Below are 16,394 nucleotides of genomic sequence, written 5' to 3'. Positions count from 1 at the left end.
GGGAGTTACACTTTACACTGGTAACACACTGCATTCATTAGCTATTTAAATATCTTTATCAAAGTATCCTTAATTAATTTGTGGACAAAAGCCATTTGCTTCTGGCCATCACCTGTCTTCCATTTTGAAACTTAGTGAAGCACAGTTTCCATTGAAATTCTAGCTATTTTGATAAACTATACAAAAATCAAAGTCTTGTGTTGTCACAGAACAATTACAAGCATCTATCAAAGAGGGATTTCAGAACCTCGTGAGTGTACATCAGCAGATAAATGAGCAACCTGAGGGGATGCCCTCCATCAGTGGCATTAGTTCAGAAGCACAGGAGCAGCCAAGTACAGAGATGTTAGCGTCATCTCTGTTCCAGCACGAAGCCTTCCACAAGTTACTTCAAAGGACACCTTCAAAAGGACACCTCAGCATTTCTAGCGCGGGACACTCCTGCCACTGATGAAATAACGGAGGGTTAGTTGCAATTCCAATCAGAGGATACTGACTTTTCCCCCTCAGCTCATAAATCATGGCCACAGACACCATATACATGGAAGTACATACTGGAAATACATGACTCTCATGTGGTGGTAAGCACAAGGGAGACACATGGAGCTATTAGCAGATATGTACTTCAGGTCACATACACTTCAGAAAATGCACAATACACTCTCGTAAAGAAAATCTATAATTTATCAAAAAAAATGAAGGATTGTCCCTTTGAGGCAACTGATTGGTTAGCTGAGGGTCACATTCAAGAGAGCTGACTGGTTCATGACTGAGTGATAGAGTATAGGTGATGGCATCCCACAGGAGGGCTGAGGTTTGGCAGATTTCAGTTCTACCGATATTGACAATGACGGTAATGGGGCCCCAGTGGCTTGTAGCACGATATCCCTGATGCCGTTCTAACAATGATAAACTAATCAAACTTAGAGAGGATAAAACCCCTGGTCCAGATGGATTGCATCCACGCACGTTAAAAGAAGTTAGGGAAGAGATAGCAGAGGCACTATTACATATATATAAAAATTCATTAGAAAAGGGAATAGTGCCAGAGGACTGGCAGACAGGTAATGTGATTCCTATATTTAAAAAGGGATATAGAACCAGTCCAGGGAACTGTAGTCCAATTAGCTTAACGTCGGTGGTAAGAGAGATAATGAAATCCTTGCTCAAAGGTGTAACAGAAAAACATCTAGAAAACAAAAATATAATAAAGAATAGTCAGCACAGATTTCAAAAGGGAATTCTTTGAAGAAGTAACAGAAAGAGTAGACAAGGGTAATGTTGTAGATGTAATATATTTGGATTTTCAGAAGGCCTTCTATAACATCACTGTAGACTTATAGCTAAGGTCAGAGCATGTGGAGTCAGGGGACAGGTAGCAGAATGTATAGCAAGCTGGCTACAAAACAGAAAACAGAGAGTAGGGGTTAAGGGTAGCTACTCAGATTGACAAACGGTGGGAAGTGGTGTTCCACAGGGATTGGTGCTGGGACCACTGTTGTTCACCATTTACATTAACGATTTGGATTCGGGAATTGGAAGTACAATTTCAAAATTTGCGGATGACATGTTTTGGTTCTGAAGAACCCTTTCTGGAGAAGTGACAAAGTGGCCATTTTTTGCAAGGTCAGTTTAATACGATTCATGTAATGTTATATTAGCAATCCTGTGCAGCCTTCACATGCACAGTGCACACATAATTATACCCTTTTTTGAAAAGCTCCATCTTCCTTCAAATATTTTTTCTCAGTTATATTTGTGTGAATACAGGAGTTTTTCCATGTATAAGTCTGGAATACCTTATACTGTCACATTCATATACCCGCCACAGCCCGTACTGGAGGCCTGCAGTATACGCAGTTTCATTTTCACATTATCTCGGTAGGTATCCTCAAATCATGGAATTTTTTTCCTAATCTTCCCCTGTACCTTTAGTTCCTGAGCCAGCGTGGACGCAGTCAGCAATCCACATCCAACTAGTCTGAATTTGAATAAATAACTAGTTTCTGCACTTTAAAATGTCATCCTGGGATTTTACCAATAAAACTAATGGAGCCAGAGTCAGATCAACGGATGCAGCCCGCTGCATGCATCTTCTGATTTCCTTGCTAAGCTGCTGTATTTACAAACTTTTCACCAAAAAAAAGTAACTAAATAGCTCATTAAGTGTTTAGGAAGTGTGAAATTGACCATAAGTGCAGGTATTGGCCAGTTTCTGCCAAGAAGATTGTTGGATTTATGACTGGAGGGAAGCTCGGTCCACCCACCACTTTAATTGACAGGTGCTATCCATGATCAGAAATGGTGAACTTTCTACTTATTTCTAACTGAGGAAAATATACCCTCAGATCATCAACTGGATGGTGATCAGGCAACCTAATCCCAGGCCATTGCCAATGCTGCTTTATATCTGTTTATAAGGAAAGCAGCACAAAATGAGTCTGCCTCGCGTGGGAAAGCACCTTACCTGCACTTAATGCCTCTCCAAGTGTCAGCTTGGCTCAGTCGGTAGGGCTTTTGCTTCTTTGTCCAAAGGTTGTGGGATAAAATCCTACTAGAGACTCGAACTTAAAATCTAGGCTTCGGTGCAATATTGAGGGTATGCTACATTTTCCGAGATCTTTCAGACGAGATATTAAACAGAGTTTATCTGCTCAGGTGAATCTAAAGATCGCATGACACTATGTGAAGAGTGGTCCTGTAGTTCTGGCCAACATTACACCGTCAAGATTATCATTCATTTGTTGGTTTTGGGACTTTCCTGTGTGCAAATTGACTGCTGCATTTGCCCTCAACAACTGTGACTACATGTCAAAAGTAATTCATTGACTGTAAAGCATTTTGAAATGTCAAAAATTGCTTTATAAATGTAATTTCTTTTTTTTGCACTTTTTTTGGTTCTATTTTCTTTCGCCCTTTCGCTCACTTTCTTTTTTTCACTTTTATACATTATATATTATACATTAACGATTTCGACTTAAACGTAGGGGACATGATTAAGAAATTTGGGGATGACACAAAGATAGGCCGTGTGGTTGATAGTGAGGAGGAAAGCTGTAGACTGCAGGAAGATATCAATGGACTGGTCAGATGGGCAGAAAAGTGCCAAATGGAGTTCAATCCGGAGAAGTGTGAGGTAATGCATTTGGAGAGAACAAACAAGGCGAGGGAATACAGAATAAATGGGAGGATACTGAGAGGTGTAGTGGAAGTGAGGGACCTTGGAGTGCATGTCCACAGATCCCTGAAGGTAGCAGGACAGGTAGATAAGGTGGTTAAGAAGGCATATGGAATGCTTTCCTTTATTAGCCAAGGCATAGAATTTTTTTTTTATTCGTTCATGGGATGTGGGCGTCGGTGGTGAGGCCAGCATTTATTGCCCATCCCTAATTTGCCATTGAGAAGGTGGTGGTGAGCCGCCTTCTTGAACCGCTGCAGTCCGTATGATGAAGGTTCTCCCACAGTGCTGTTAGGTAGGGAGTTCCAGGATTTTGACCCAGCGACGATAAAGGAACGGCGATATATTTCCAAGTCGGGATGGTGTGTGACTTGGAGGGGAACGTGCAGGTGGTGTTGTTCCAATGTGCCTGCTGCCCTTCTCCTTCTAGGTGGCAGAGGTCGTGGGTTTGGGAGGTGCTGTCGAAGAAGCCTTGGCGAGTTGCTGCAGTGCATTCTGTAGATGGTACACACTGCAGCCACGGTGCGCCGGTGGTGAAGGGAGTGAATGTTTAGGGTGGTGGATGGGGTGCCAATCAAGCGGGCTGCTTTATCCTGGATGGTGTCGAGCTTCTTGAGTGTTGTTGGAGCTGCACTCATCCAGGCAAGTGGAGAGTATTCCATCACACTCCTGACTTGTGCCTTGTAGATGGTGGAAAAGCTTTGGGGGGTCAGGAGGTGAGGCACTCGCCGCAGAATACCCAGCCTCTGACCTGCTCTTGTAGCCACAGTATTTATGTGGCTGGTCCAGTTAAGTTTCTGGTCAATGGTGACCCCCAGGATGTTGATGGTGGGGGATTCGGCGATGGTAATGCCGTTGAATGTCAAGGGGAGATGGTTAGACTCTCTTTTGTTGGAGATGGTCATTGCCTGGCACTTGTCTGGCGCGAATGTTACTTGCCACTTATTAGCCCAAGCCTGGATGTTGTCCAGGTCTTGCTGCATGCGGGCATGGACTGCTTCATTATCTGAGGGGTTGCGAATGGAACTGAACACTGTGCAATCATCAGCGCACATCCCCACTTCTGACCTTATGATGGAGGGAAGGTCATTGATGAAGCAGCTGAAGATGGTTGGGCCTTGAACACTGCCCTGAGGAACTCCTGCAGCAATGTGCTAGGGGGATAGAATATAAAAACAAGGAGGTATTGCTGCAGTTATATAAGGTATTGGTGAGACCGCACCTGGAATACTGCATACAGTTTTGGTCTCCATACTTAAGAAAAGACATACTTGCTCTCGAGGCAGTACAAAGAAGGTTCACTCGGTTAATCCCCGGGATGAGGGGGCGGACATATGAGGAGAGGTTGAGTAGATTGGGACTCTACTCATTGGAGTTCAGAAGAATGAGAGGCGATCTTATTGAAACATATAAGATTGTGAAGGGTCTTGATCGGGTGGATGCAGTAAGGATGTTCCCAAAGATGGGTGAAACTAGAACTAGGGGGCATAATCTTAGAATAAGGGGCTGCTCTTTCAAAACTGAGATGAGGAGAAACTTCTTCACTCAGAGGGTGGTAGGTCTGTGGAATTTGCTGCCCCAGGAAGCTGTGGAAGCTACATCATTAGATAAATTTAAAACAGAAATAGACAGTTTCCTAGAAGTAAAGGGAATTAGGGGTTATGGGGAGCGGGCAGGAAATTGGACATGAAGCTGAGTTCGGATCGGTCAATGCCCTGTGGGTGGCGGAGAGGGCCCAGGGGCTATGTGGCCGGGTCCTGCTCCGACTTCTTGTGTTCTTTAGATTTGTGGTTGGGATCAGATCAGCCATGATCTTATTGAATGGCGGAGCAGGCTCGAGGGGCCGATTGGCCTACTCCTGCTCCAATTTCTTATGTTCTTATGTTCTTATGTCCTGGGGCTGAGATGATTGGCCTCCAACAACCACTACCATCTTCCTTTGTGCGAGTTATGACTCCAGCCACTGGAGAGTTTTCCCCCTGTATTCCCATTGACTTCAATTTTACTAGGGCTCCTTGGTGCCACACTCAGTCAAATGCTGCCTTGATGCCAAGGGCAGTCACTCTCACCTCCCCTCTGGAATTCAGCTCTTTTGTCCATGTTTGGACCAAGGCTGTAATGAGGTCTGGAGCCGAGTGGTCCTGCCGGAACCCAAACTGAGCATCGGTGAGCAGGTTATTGGTAAGTGCCGCTTGATAGTGGCACTGTCGACGACACCTTCCATTACTTTGCTGATGATTGATAGTAGACTGATGGGGCGGTAATTGGCTGGATTGGAATTGTCCTGCTTTTTGTGGACAGGACATACCTGGGTATTTTTCCACATTGTCGGGTAGATGCCAGTGTTGTAGCTGTACTGGAACAGTTTGGCTCGAGGCGCAGCTAGTTCTGGAGCACAAGTCTTCAGCACTACAGCCGGGATGTTGTCGGGGCCCATAGCCTTTGCTGTATCCAGTGCACTTAGCCGTTTCTTGATATCACGTGGAGCGAATCGAATTGGCTGAAGACTGGCTTCTGTGATGGTGGGGATATCGGGTGGAGGCCAAGATGGATCATCCACTTGGCACTTCTGGCTGAAGATGGTTGCAAACACTTCAGCCTTGTCTTTTGCACTCACGTGCTGGACTCCGCCATCATTGAGGATGGGGTTATTTACAGAGCCTCCTCCTCCCATTAGTTGTTTTAATTGTCCACCACCATTCACGACTGGATGTGGCAGGACTGCAGAGCTTTGATCTGATCCGTTGGTTGTGGAATCGCTTAGCTCTGTCTATGGCATGTTGCTTCCGCCGTTAGTATGCATGTAGTCCTGAGTTGTAGCTTCACCAGGTTGGCACCTCATTTTTAGGTACGCCTGGTGCTGCTCCTGGCATGCTCTTCTACATTCCATATTGAACCAGGGTTGATCCCCTGGCTTGTTGTTAATAGTAGAGTGAGGAATATGCCGGGCCATGAGGTTACAGATTGTGCTGGAATACAATTCTGCTGCTGCTGATGGCCCACAGTGCCTCATGGATGCCCAGTTTTGAGCTGCTAGATCTGTTCTGAATCATTTAGTACGGTGATAACACGTTGGATGGTGTCCTCAGTGCGAAGATGGGACTTCGTCTCCACGAGGACTGTGCGGTGGTCACTCCTACCAATACTGTCATGGACAGATGCATCTGCAACAGGTAGATTGGTGAGGACGAGGTCAAGTCGGTTTTTTCCCTCATGTTGGTTCGCTCACCACCTCACCACCAGTCTGGCAGCTACGTCCTTCAGGACTCGGCCAGCTCGGTCAGTAGTGGTGCTACCGAACAACTCTTGGTGATGGACATTGAAGTCCCCCACCCAGAGTACATTCTGTGCCCATGTTACCCTCAGTGCTTCCTCCAAATGGTGCTCAACATGGAGGAGGACTGATTCGTCAGCTGAGGGAGGACGGTAGGTGGTAATCAGCAGGAGGTTTCCTTACCCATGTTTGACCTGATGCCATGGGATTTCATGGGGTCCGGAGTCAATGTTGAGGACTCCCAGGGCCACTTCCTCCTGACTGTATATCACTGTACCGCCACCTCTGGTGGGTCTGTCCTGCCGGTGGGACAGGACATACCCAGGGATGGTGATGGAAGAGTCTGGTACTGTTATGCAGGAACTTTATAAAATATAGTTAGGCCACAGGTTGAGTACTGCGCACAGTTCTGGTCACCACATTACAGGAAGGATGTAATTGCACTGGAGAGGGTGCAGAGGAGATTTACGAGGATGTTGCCAGGACTGGAGAATTTTAGCTATGATGACCGATTGGATAGGCTGGGGTTGTTTTCCTTGGAACAGAGGAGGCTGAGGGATGATTTGATTGAGGTGTACAAAATTATAAGGGGCCTAGATAGAGTAGATAGGAAGGACCTATTTCCCTTAGGGGAGGGGTCAATAACCAGGGGGCATAGATTTAAAGTGATTGGTAGAAGGATTAGAACGGAAATGAGGAAAAGCTTTTTCACCCAGAGGGTGGTGGGGGTCTGGAACTCACTGCCTGAGAGGGTGGTAGAGGCAGAAACCCTCAACTCATTAAAAAAATCCCTGGATGTGCACCTGAAGAGCCATGACCTGCAGGGCTATGGACCAAATGCGGGAAAGTGGGATGAGACTGGGTGGCTCGTTTCTCAGCTGGCGCGGACATGATGGGATGAATGGCCTCCTTCTGTGCCGTAAATTTTCCATGATTCTATGCTTTTTCTCGCTCTTTCTTTCCCTCTTTCCCCATGATGACATGAAGTGGATAGCTTGCTGTCATAATTACTAGTGTGAATCTTCCCTGTCACTCTTTTATCCTTGTATTTACATTGGAATAGAGCAGTTTTGCAGGATAACAGTTAAGCTGCATAAAGTCATTGAAAATTTTAAATATTTCCCTTCAATTATAGGTTGAAATGACATTTGATCAATCAAGCATACTTATACCTGATAATTTGCTGGTAAGAAATGTAATCAATATTATTGAGTTAGAATTTGATTTTGCTTTGTTATACCACAAATTTAATTTGCTCTTCGGACATTGGCAAAGCAGTATTGTCCATCCCTAGTTACTCCGAGGGCCTTAAGAATCACATGTAGGCCATACTGGGTAGGGGTGGTAGGTTCCCTTCTCTGACATGGATTAGTGACCTCGTTGGGTTTTTGCAATCCAGCAGTTTTCATGGTGCCAGTCCACAATTTACCTGATTTATTAAATTTAATTTTACAACTTGCTATGGTGGGATTTGTACTTCCTATGGTGTAGGTTGTTAGCCATGTACCATAACCATTACACTACTGTACCCCTGGATCAATGAAGAGGACCATGTCAAGTAGGCAACCTATCTTTTTCAATCATTTTACTTTTAGCAGAGAGCCAACTGGATTATCAGTTTCCTTTGTTCATTAAAACTTAACTGGCACTTGGATGGTGTCGAGAAGAGTTTGTTGGACTTATACACCAGAGCTCCACTTTCTGTGGCCAGAGCACGATGTGAAGAGATGTGATTACATCACTCTCAACAGTTACCTGCCTCAAATTAGTATACGTAATATAATGACACCCTTAGCAATGGGAATTGGCAATGTGTTTATATGATAATAAATATAACTTGTTAATCAGCTGTGCTAATTTGATGTACTTGTCATTACCAAATTGACCTAATTAGGAAAAAAACTTACTCTATAACTCAAGTTCTGCAAATGCCTATTAATAGACAAGATTCCATGGTATGACCATACTATATTGGCCATTAATTATTTTGGATTTCTATCAAATTCTGGTAGTACTAAAGAATTTGAAATGATTTGGTATTCATCAGAAAACTAAATAGCCACTTATGAGGTATTGATCCTCATGTTACATAGAATTACATAGAATCCAAAGGCCATTTGGCCCAACTGGTCTATGCCAGTGTTTATAATCTATTTGAGCCTCCTCCCACTCTAATTACCTCTTCCCACCCTGCCTCCCAATCCCTTTATTCTCTGCTACATTTTTGCTAAAAAGCTAGTTCATACTCGTTGGCCTGGGGTGGATTATGCATAGTTTCGCCTTGCTTCTGTTGTGCTGAATCATTTAATTTATTGATCCACAGGCACTTGAGGAGCTACTCAAGACTTCTTTGTCTAAAACCTTGTCTACACTTTATGGTCCTTACCTTGTGAATAAATTTAAACTTGGGCAGACCTATCTTGTCATCAAACTTGCTGAAACTATAAACCACATCCCAGAAAATGCAAATATGAAGTGTTTAGACAACGATGAAACAATGCCAGCTGCAGGTAATTTCTCAGTGTCATTATATTTTATACATCTTATCAACTATTACATAGAATTACATAAAATTTACAGCACAGAAACAGGCCATTCGGCCCAACAGTTCTATGCCAATGATTATGCTCCACACAAGCCTCCTCCCACTCTAATTACTTCATCTCGTTCTACCAACATACCCTTCTATTCCTTTCTCCCTCGTGTATTTATGTAGCTCCCCCTTAAGTACATCTCTGCTATTCGCCTCAACGACTGCATTTGGTAGTGAGTTTCACCTTCTCACTACTCTGAGTTAAGAAGTTCCTCTTGAATTCCTTATTAGATTTATTAGTGATTATCTTACATTTATACCCCCTAGTTTTGGACTCCCCCACAGGTGGAATCATCTTTCCTGCGTCTACCCAATAGAACCGCTTCATGATTTTAAACACCTCTATCAGGTCACCTCTCAGTCTCCTCTTTGAATGGAATAGATTCAATTTAGAACACCCAATCATTAATTTCTGCCCTGTGGACACATGACCCCATGAGGTATGACACCCTGAGGTGTGATGCCCTAAAGTGTGACACCTTTGAGATGTGAAGCTTCAGAGGTCTCACTTTCAGGTGTGACACATTCAAAAGATGTGATGTGACTGATTCGCCCTAGATGCAAGACTTTTAGATAGATAATATAATTTATGCATTCCTGGGTTCCAAACCAATTCATTTTTGCACTTTTAAAGAGCTGTTTCTGGCCCCCAGCTCTATAAACCCTGCTACCTCTAGCTTCCATTTGAGCCCTGGCTCCCTTCTGACCCCTCAGTTCTGGAGATCAGGCCCCTCAGCTGTATCTTGGGAGCAGCAGTATTTGGGAACCAAATTAATTTTTGCAAACATGCTTTTGAACATATGACTATTGCTTTGCTTTGCTTTAATTATTCACTTCCAAGCTTATTTTCCCTGTTTTAAGCAAAAGGAGCACCTTTCAATTTTGAATGGGGTTCAAAAGAAATGTTAAGGCACATCTATTGTAGATTAAAAATGCTGAGTGGATCACAATATTCCATTTCAAAATGCATTCAAAACTCCTATATCAGGCTTTGTCAATGGGGAAACCCATTTTCAAAGCGTCAGCATCTGCCTGTAGTACCAGTTACACCTGTAGATGGATGATGTGGAGATGCCGGTGATGGACTGGGGTGGACAAATGTAAGGAATCTTACAACACCAAGTTATAGTCCAACAGTTTTATTTGAAAATCACAAGCTTTTGGAGTTTACCTCCTTCGTCAGGTGAGTGAGTGATGCTATGCTTCACTCACTCACCTGACGAAGGAGGTAAACTCCGAAAGCTTGTGATTTTCAAATAAAACTGTTGGACTATAACCTGGTGTTGTAAGATTCCTTACAACTGTAGATGGTGCAGTGATTGGCATTTACTGTGTTAAAAATCCTGTTATGTAACATTAGGTGCGAAGCCCATTACTGGGACTGTGTTTTATTCTGAGAGTCAGCATGCAGTTCCAGTACAATGACACTGGGTAGCAGCACAGGAATGTCATAGCTCATATTACAGGTTTCCAATGTTGAGGCAAAAAGCAAGCCTTTTGTTTGAAGTGAGTTATTGTTGAGTAATCAAAAGCCGAAATGTAAATCTAATTCACAACAGTTAGAAGGAAACAACCAAACCCATCTGTAAATTTCCACCATCGTTAGTGAGTGGCCAGACCCAACGGACTCCAGTTCCTGGCCCTAATCCTACTCTCAGGTATGACCGCAGTACTGACACTCATTGAGTGTTTATGATATTCCCCACACTTTCCCCTACTCCACTATATTCTCCCAGCAGGACTGTTTGTTTCATAGTAACAGTATTACAGGCAGGAGAATGCGCAGTATTCTTTTGGTGCATTTCAAATAACTCCAAATTCCATCTGTTGACAGAAACCCCGTCTACTTCCTCCTTGAAAGGTATCTTGTTCCACCACCCTTGCTGGTAAACTGTATAGTAACATAAATTGTAATTCCCGGGACGAGAGGGTTGTCCTATGAGGAGAGGTTGAGTAAAATGGGCCTATATTCTCTGGAGTTTAGAATAATGAGAGGTGATCTCATTGAAACATATAAGATTCTGAGAGGGCTTGACAGGGTAGATGCTGAGAGGTTGTTTCCCTGGCTGGAAAGTCTAGAACTAGGGGACATAGTCTCAGGATAAGGGGTCGGCCGTTTAAGACTGAGATGAGGAGGAATTTCTTCACTCAGAGGGTTGTGAATCTTTGGAATTCTCCAACCCAGAGGGCTGTGGATGCTGAGTCCTTGAGTATGTATTCAAGGCTGAGATTAATAGATTTTTGGACTCTAGGGGAATCAAGGTATACGGGGATCGGGCGGGAAAGTGGAGTTGAGGTTGAAGATCAGCCATGATCTTACTGAATGGCGGAGCAGGCTCGAGGGGCCGTGTGGCCTACTCCTGTTCATATTTCTTAGGTTCTTATGTAATGTTTCCACGCCGGAAATTCTGCTTTCATCTGCCGTGGCCTCGAACTTTTGAGCTGAATCAAACATGTGCTCCCAGAAGATACTATTGTGCTCTGGTAAGAAATACCGATTCCCAATTCTCTAAACAAAAAGTCCACTCATATGCCAACAATGGTTCAGCCCTGATTGATACTGAGCTGCAAATACTGCACTGTGCCCCTTGCAGTGAATGTATCCCACACCCCTCTTTGCTGGCAGCATATCATATCCTCCAATCTGCCGCCTCCTCCCCCCCCCCCCAGCCCCTCCCTCCTCGGGAGTTTATCCCCACCCTAATAGCCCCACTTGTAGTTTATCCTGTCCACCCTCCACCTCCCCACAACTAATTTCTATCTGTTGATAAAACAAAACCAAATTGGCTAACTGGTCATACCCAAAATTAGACTTAAGCAGAAATATTTTTACAGTCTTAAGGAAACACAACAACAACAACTTGCATTTATATAGTACCTTTAACATTGCAAAATGTCCCAAGGCACTTCACAGGAGAGTTATCAAACAAAATTTGACACCGAGCCACATGTGATTTTAGGACAGATGACCAAAAGCTTGGTGGAAGGGATAGGTTTAAGGGGTGTCTTAAAGGAGGAGAGAGAGGTAGAGAGGCCAAGAGGTTTACGGAGGGAATTCCAGAGCTTAGGGCCTAGACATCATGGATGAGGGTTTCAGCAGCAGGTGAGCTGAGGCAGGGGTGGAGACGGGCGATGTTATGGAGGTGGAAGTAGGCGGTCTTGGTGATGGAGGGGATATGTGATCAGAAGCTCATCTCAGGATCAGATAGGAGGCCAAGGTTGCAAACGGTCTGGTTCAGCCTCAGACTGTGGCCAGGGAGAGGGATGGAGTCGGTGACTAGGGAACTGTTTGTGCCGGGACCAATGGCTTCGGACTTCCCAATATTTAGTTGGAGGAAATTTTTGCTCGTCCAGTACTGGATGTCAGACAAGCAGTGTGACAAATCAGAGACAGTGGGGGGGGTCGAGGGAGGTGGTGAGGTAGAGCTGGGTGTCGTCAGCGTACATGTGAAAGCTGATGTTGTATTTTCGGATGATGTCGCCAAGGGGGGCCAAGGATAGATCCTTGGGGGATTCCAGAGGTAACCGTGCGGGAGCCATTGCAGGTGATTCTCTGACTACGACTGGATAGATAAGAATGGAACCAGGTGAGCGCAGTCCCACTCAGCTGGACGACGGAGGGGAGGAGTTGGGGGAGGATGGTGTGGACAACCATGTCAAAGGCTGCAGACAGGCCGAGAAGGGTGAGGAGGGATAGCTTACCATAGTCACAGTCACATAGGATGTCATTTTTGACATTGATAAGGACTGTTTCAGTACTGTGGTAGGGCGGAAACATGATTAGAGGGATTCAAACATGGAGTTGCGGGAAAGATGGGCACGGATTTGGGAGGTAACAACATGTTCAAGGACTTTGGAGAGGAAAGGGAGGTTGGAGATGGGGCGGTAGTTTGCAAGGACAGTGGGGTCAAGGGTGGGTTTTTTAAGGGTGGGATTCGAAGGGGAGAGGGGTAGCATCTGAGGAGAGGGAACCGTTAACAATATCAGCTAACATGGGGGCCAGGAAAGGAGGTTGGGTGGTCAGCAGTTTGGTGGGAATAGGGTCGAGGGAGCAGGAGGTGGGTCTCATGGTCAATATGAGCTTGGAGAGGGCATGAGGCGAGATAGGAGAGAAACTAGAGAAAGATGCGCGTTCAGGGCTAGGACAGGGGGGACCATTAGGAGATGTTTAGTGGGTAGGGGAAGTGAGGGAAGTGACAGAGGCAAATGCAGCTTAACGGATGGTTTCAATCATAGTGACAAAGAAGTCCATGAGCTCCTCACACGTTATTGGAGGTGAGATTGGAGGATACAGGGGAGAGGGGTTTAAGAAGATGGTTTGTAGTGAAGAAGAGAAGCTGGAGAGATGGTGTGGGACGGAGGGCTTTAGATTCTTGGGGCATTAGGACCAGTTCTGGGGGAGGTGGGACCAATACAAGCCAGACGGGTTGCACCCCAACAGGGCTAGGACCAATATCCTTGTGGGGAAGTCTGCTCGTACTGTTGGGGAGGGTTTAAACTAGCTTGGCAGGGGGATGGGAACCTGAGCATAGATTCAGAAGGGAGAGAAGCAAAGCTGGAAATGGAAGGCAGAAAATTAGTAAGCGAGTTTGGAAGGCAGAGGAAACGAAGGTCAGATAATAGACAACAAAAGAGTTTGGCAGTGCTTAATGGTATACACTTCAATGCAGGGAGTCTAGTGAATGAGGCAGATGAGCTGAGGGCACAGATAGACATGTGGAAGTATGATATCATAGCTATTACTGAAACGTGGCTTAAAGAGGGGCAGGAATGGCAGCTAAACGTTCCTGGATACAGGGTGTTCAGACGAGATAGAGGGGGATAAAAAAAGGATGGGGGGTGGCAATATTGGTTAAAGAAACAATTACAGCCATGAGGAGGAATGATATATTAGAAGGATTATCAAATGAGGCCATATGAGTTGAGCCGAAGATCAAAAAAGGGGCAATCGCACTGCTGGGAGTGTACTATAGACCCCCAAACAGTCAGAGGGAGATAGAAGAGCAAATATGTTGGCAAATTTCTGAGAAGTGCAAAAACAATAGGGCAATAATAGTAGGGGATTTCAACTACCCTAATATTAACTGGGATAGAATCAGTGTGAAAGGTATAGAGGGCACAGAATTCTTAAATTGCATTCAGGAGAACTTTTTTAGCCAGTACCTAGCAAGCCCAACAAGAGAGGAGGCAGTTCTGGTCTTAGTTTTAGGAAATGAAGCTGGGCAGGTGGAAGGAGTTTCAGTGGGAGAGCATTTTGGTGGTAGTGATCATAATTCAGTTAGATTTAGCATAATTATGGAAAAGGACAAAGATAGAACAGGAGTAAAAGTTCTCAATTGGGGAAAGGTCAATTTTACTAAGCTGAGAAATGAATTAGCAAAAGTGGACTGGAAACAGCTGCTTGAAAGTAAATCAGTGTCAGAGCAGTGGGAGGCATTCAAGGGGGAGATAGTGAAGGTTCAGAGTAAACATGTTCCCACAAAGAAAAAGGGTGGGACTCCCAAATCTAGAGCCCCCTGGATGTCAAGGAACGTACAGGTAGGATACAGCAAAATAGGGAAGTTTGTGTCAGATACCGAGAGCTCAATACTGAGGAGTATAGAAAGTGCAGGGGTGAAATTAAAAAGGAAATTAGGAAAGTAAAGATAGGGCATGAAAAAATATTGGCATTAAAATCAAGGAAAACCAAAAGATGTTTTATAAATACATAAAGAGCAAGAGGATAACTAAGGAAAGAGTAGGGCCTATTAGAGACCAAAAAGATAACCTATGGGGGGAGGCGGGAGATGTGGGTATGGTTCTTAATGAATACTTTGCGTCTGTCTTCACAAAAGAGGGGGACAATGCAGACATTGTATTTAAGAAGGAGGAACGTGAAATATTGGATGGGATGAACATAGTGATAGAAGAAGTATTAAAGGGTTTAGCATCTTTGAAAGTAGATAAATCGTCAGGTCCCGATGAAATGTATCCCAGGCTGTTCACATCGTTCACCTGACGAAGGAGGAAGCCTCCGAAAGCTTGTGAATTTAAAATAAAATTGCTGGACTATAACTTGGTGTTGTAAAATTGTTTACAATTGTTAAGAGAAGCAAGGGAGGAAATAGCAGAGGCTCTGACCATCATTTTCCAATCCTCCCTGGCTGCAGGCGTGGTGCCGGAGGACTGGAGGACTGCTAACGTTGTAACGTTGTTTAAAAAGGGAGAATGGGATAGACCAAATAATTACAGGCCAGTCAGCCTAACCTCAGTGGTGGGCAAATTACTGGAAACAATTCTAAGGGACAGGATAAATCGTCATTTAGAAAGGAACGGATTAATCAAGGACATTAATTAATTAGCATGGATTTGTTAAGGGAGGGTCGCGTCTGACTAACTTGATTGAATTTTTTGAGGTAACAAGGAGGTTGATGAGGGTTGATGTAGTCTGGATGGATTTTAGCAAGGCTTTTGACAAGGTCCCACATGGCAGACTGGTCAGAAAAGTAAAAGCCCATAGGATCCAAGGGAATGTGGCTAGTTGGATCCAAAATTGGCTTAGTGGCAAGAAACAAAGGGCAATGGTTGACGGGTTTTTTTGTGACTGGAAAGCTGTTCCCAGTGGGGTTCTGCAGGGCTCAGTACTAGGTCCCTTGCTTTTTGTGATATATATCAATGATTTAGACTTAAATGTAGGGGGCATGTAGAAGTCTGCAGATGATACAAAAATTGGCCGTGTGGTAGTGAGGAGGAAAGCTGTAGACTGCAGGCAGATATCAATGGACTGGTCAGATGGGCAGAAAAGTGACAAATGGAATTCAATCTGGAGAAGTGTGAGGTAATGCATTTAGGGAGAGCAAACAAGGCAAGGGAATACACAATAAATGGGAGGATACTGAGAGGTGTAGAGGAAGTGAGGGACCTTGGAGTGCATGTCCACAGATCCCTGAAGGTAGCAGGACAGGTCGATAAGGTGGTTAAGAAGGCATACGGGACATTTTCCTTTATTAGCCGAGGCATAGAATATAAGAGCAGGGAGGTTATGCTAGAACTGTATAAAACACTAGTTAGGCCACAGCTAGAGTACTGTGTACAGTTCTGGTCACCACACTACAGGAAAGATGTGATTTTACTAGAGAGGGTACAGAGGAGATTTACGAGGATGTTGCCAGGACTGGAGAATTTTAGCTATGAGGAAAGATTGGATAGGCTGGGATTGTTTTCTTTGGAACAGAGGAGGCTGAGGGGAGATTTAATTGAGGTGATTAAAATTATGAGGGGCCTAGATAGAGTGGACAGGAAAGACGTCTTTCCCTTAGCAGAAGAATGAATAACCAGGGGGCATAGATTTAAGGTAATTGGTAGAAGAA

General features: G+C 44.4%; 1 protein-coding gene across 5 annotated transcripts in view; it reads left to right on the top strand.

Moving 5' to 3' along the window:
• The window catches only part of cfap54 (cilia and flagella associated protein 54), a 443,819-nt gene that overhangs the window by 286,573 nt on the left and 140,852 nt on the right, over window positions 1-16,394 (top strand). For all 5 annotated transcript variants that reach the window (XM_068004603.1, XM_068004606.1, XM_068004607.1 and 2 more), the window contains 2 exons: window positions 7,588-7,638; window positions 8,776-8,962. In XM_068004603.1, the coding sequence (XP_067860704.1) occupies window positions 7,588-7,638; window positions 8,776-8,962 (238 nt within the window). The remainder of the gene's footprint in view (window positions 1-7,587; window positions 7,639-8,775; window positions 8,963-16,394) is intronic.

The sequence above is a fragment of the Heptranchias perlo genome, chromosome 24 (genome assembly GCF_035084215.1).
Source record: "Heptranchias perlo isolate sHepPer1 chromosome 24, sHepPer1.hap1, whole genome shotgun sequence".
Classification (NCBI taxonomy): domain Eukaryota; kingdom Metazoa; phylum Chordata; class Chondrichthyes; order Hexanchiformes; family Hexanchidae; genus Heptranchias; species Heptranchias perlo.
The sequence above is the reverse complement of the archived record's forward strand: the minus strand, read 5'-3'. Positions and strand labels throughout refer to the sequence as shown.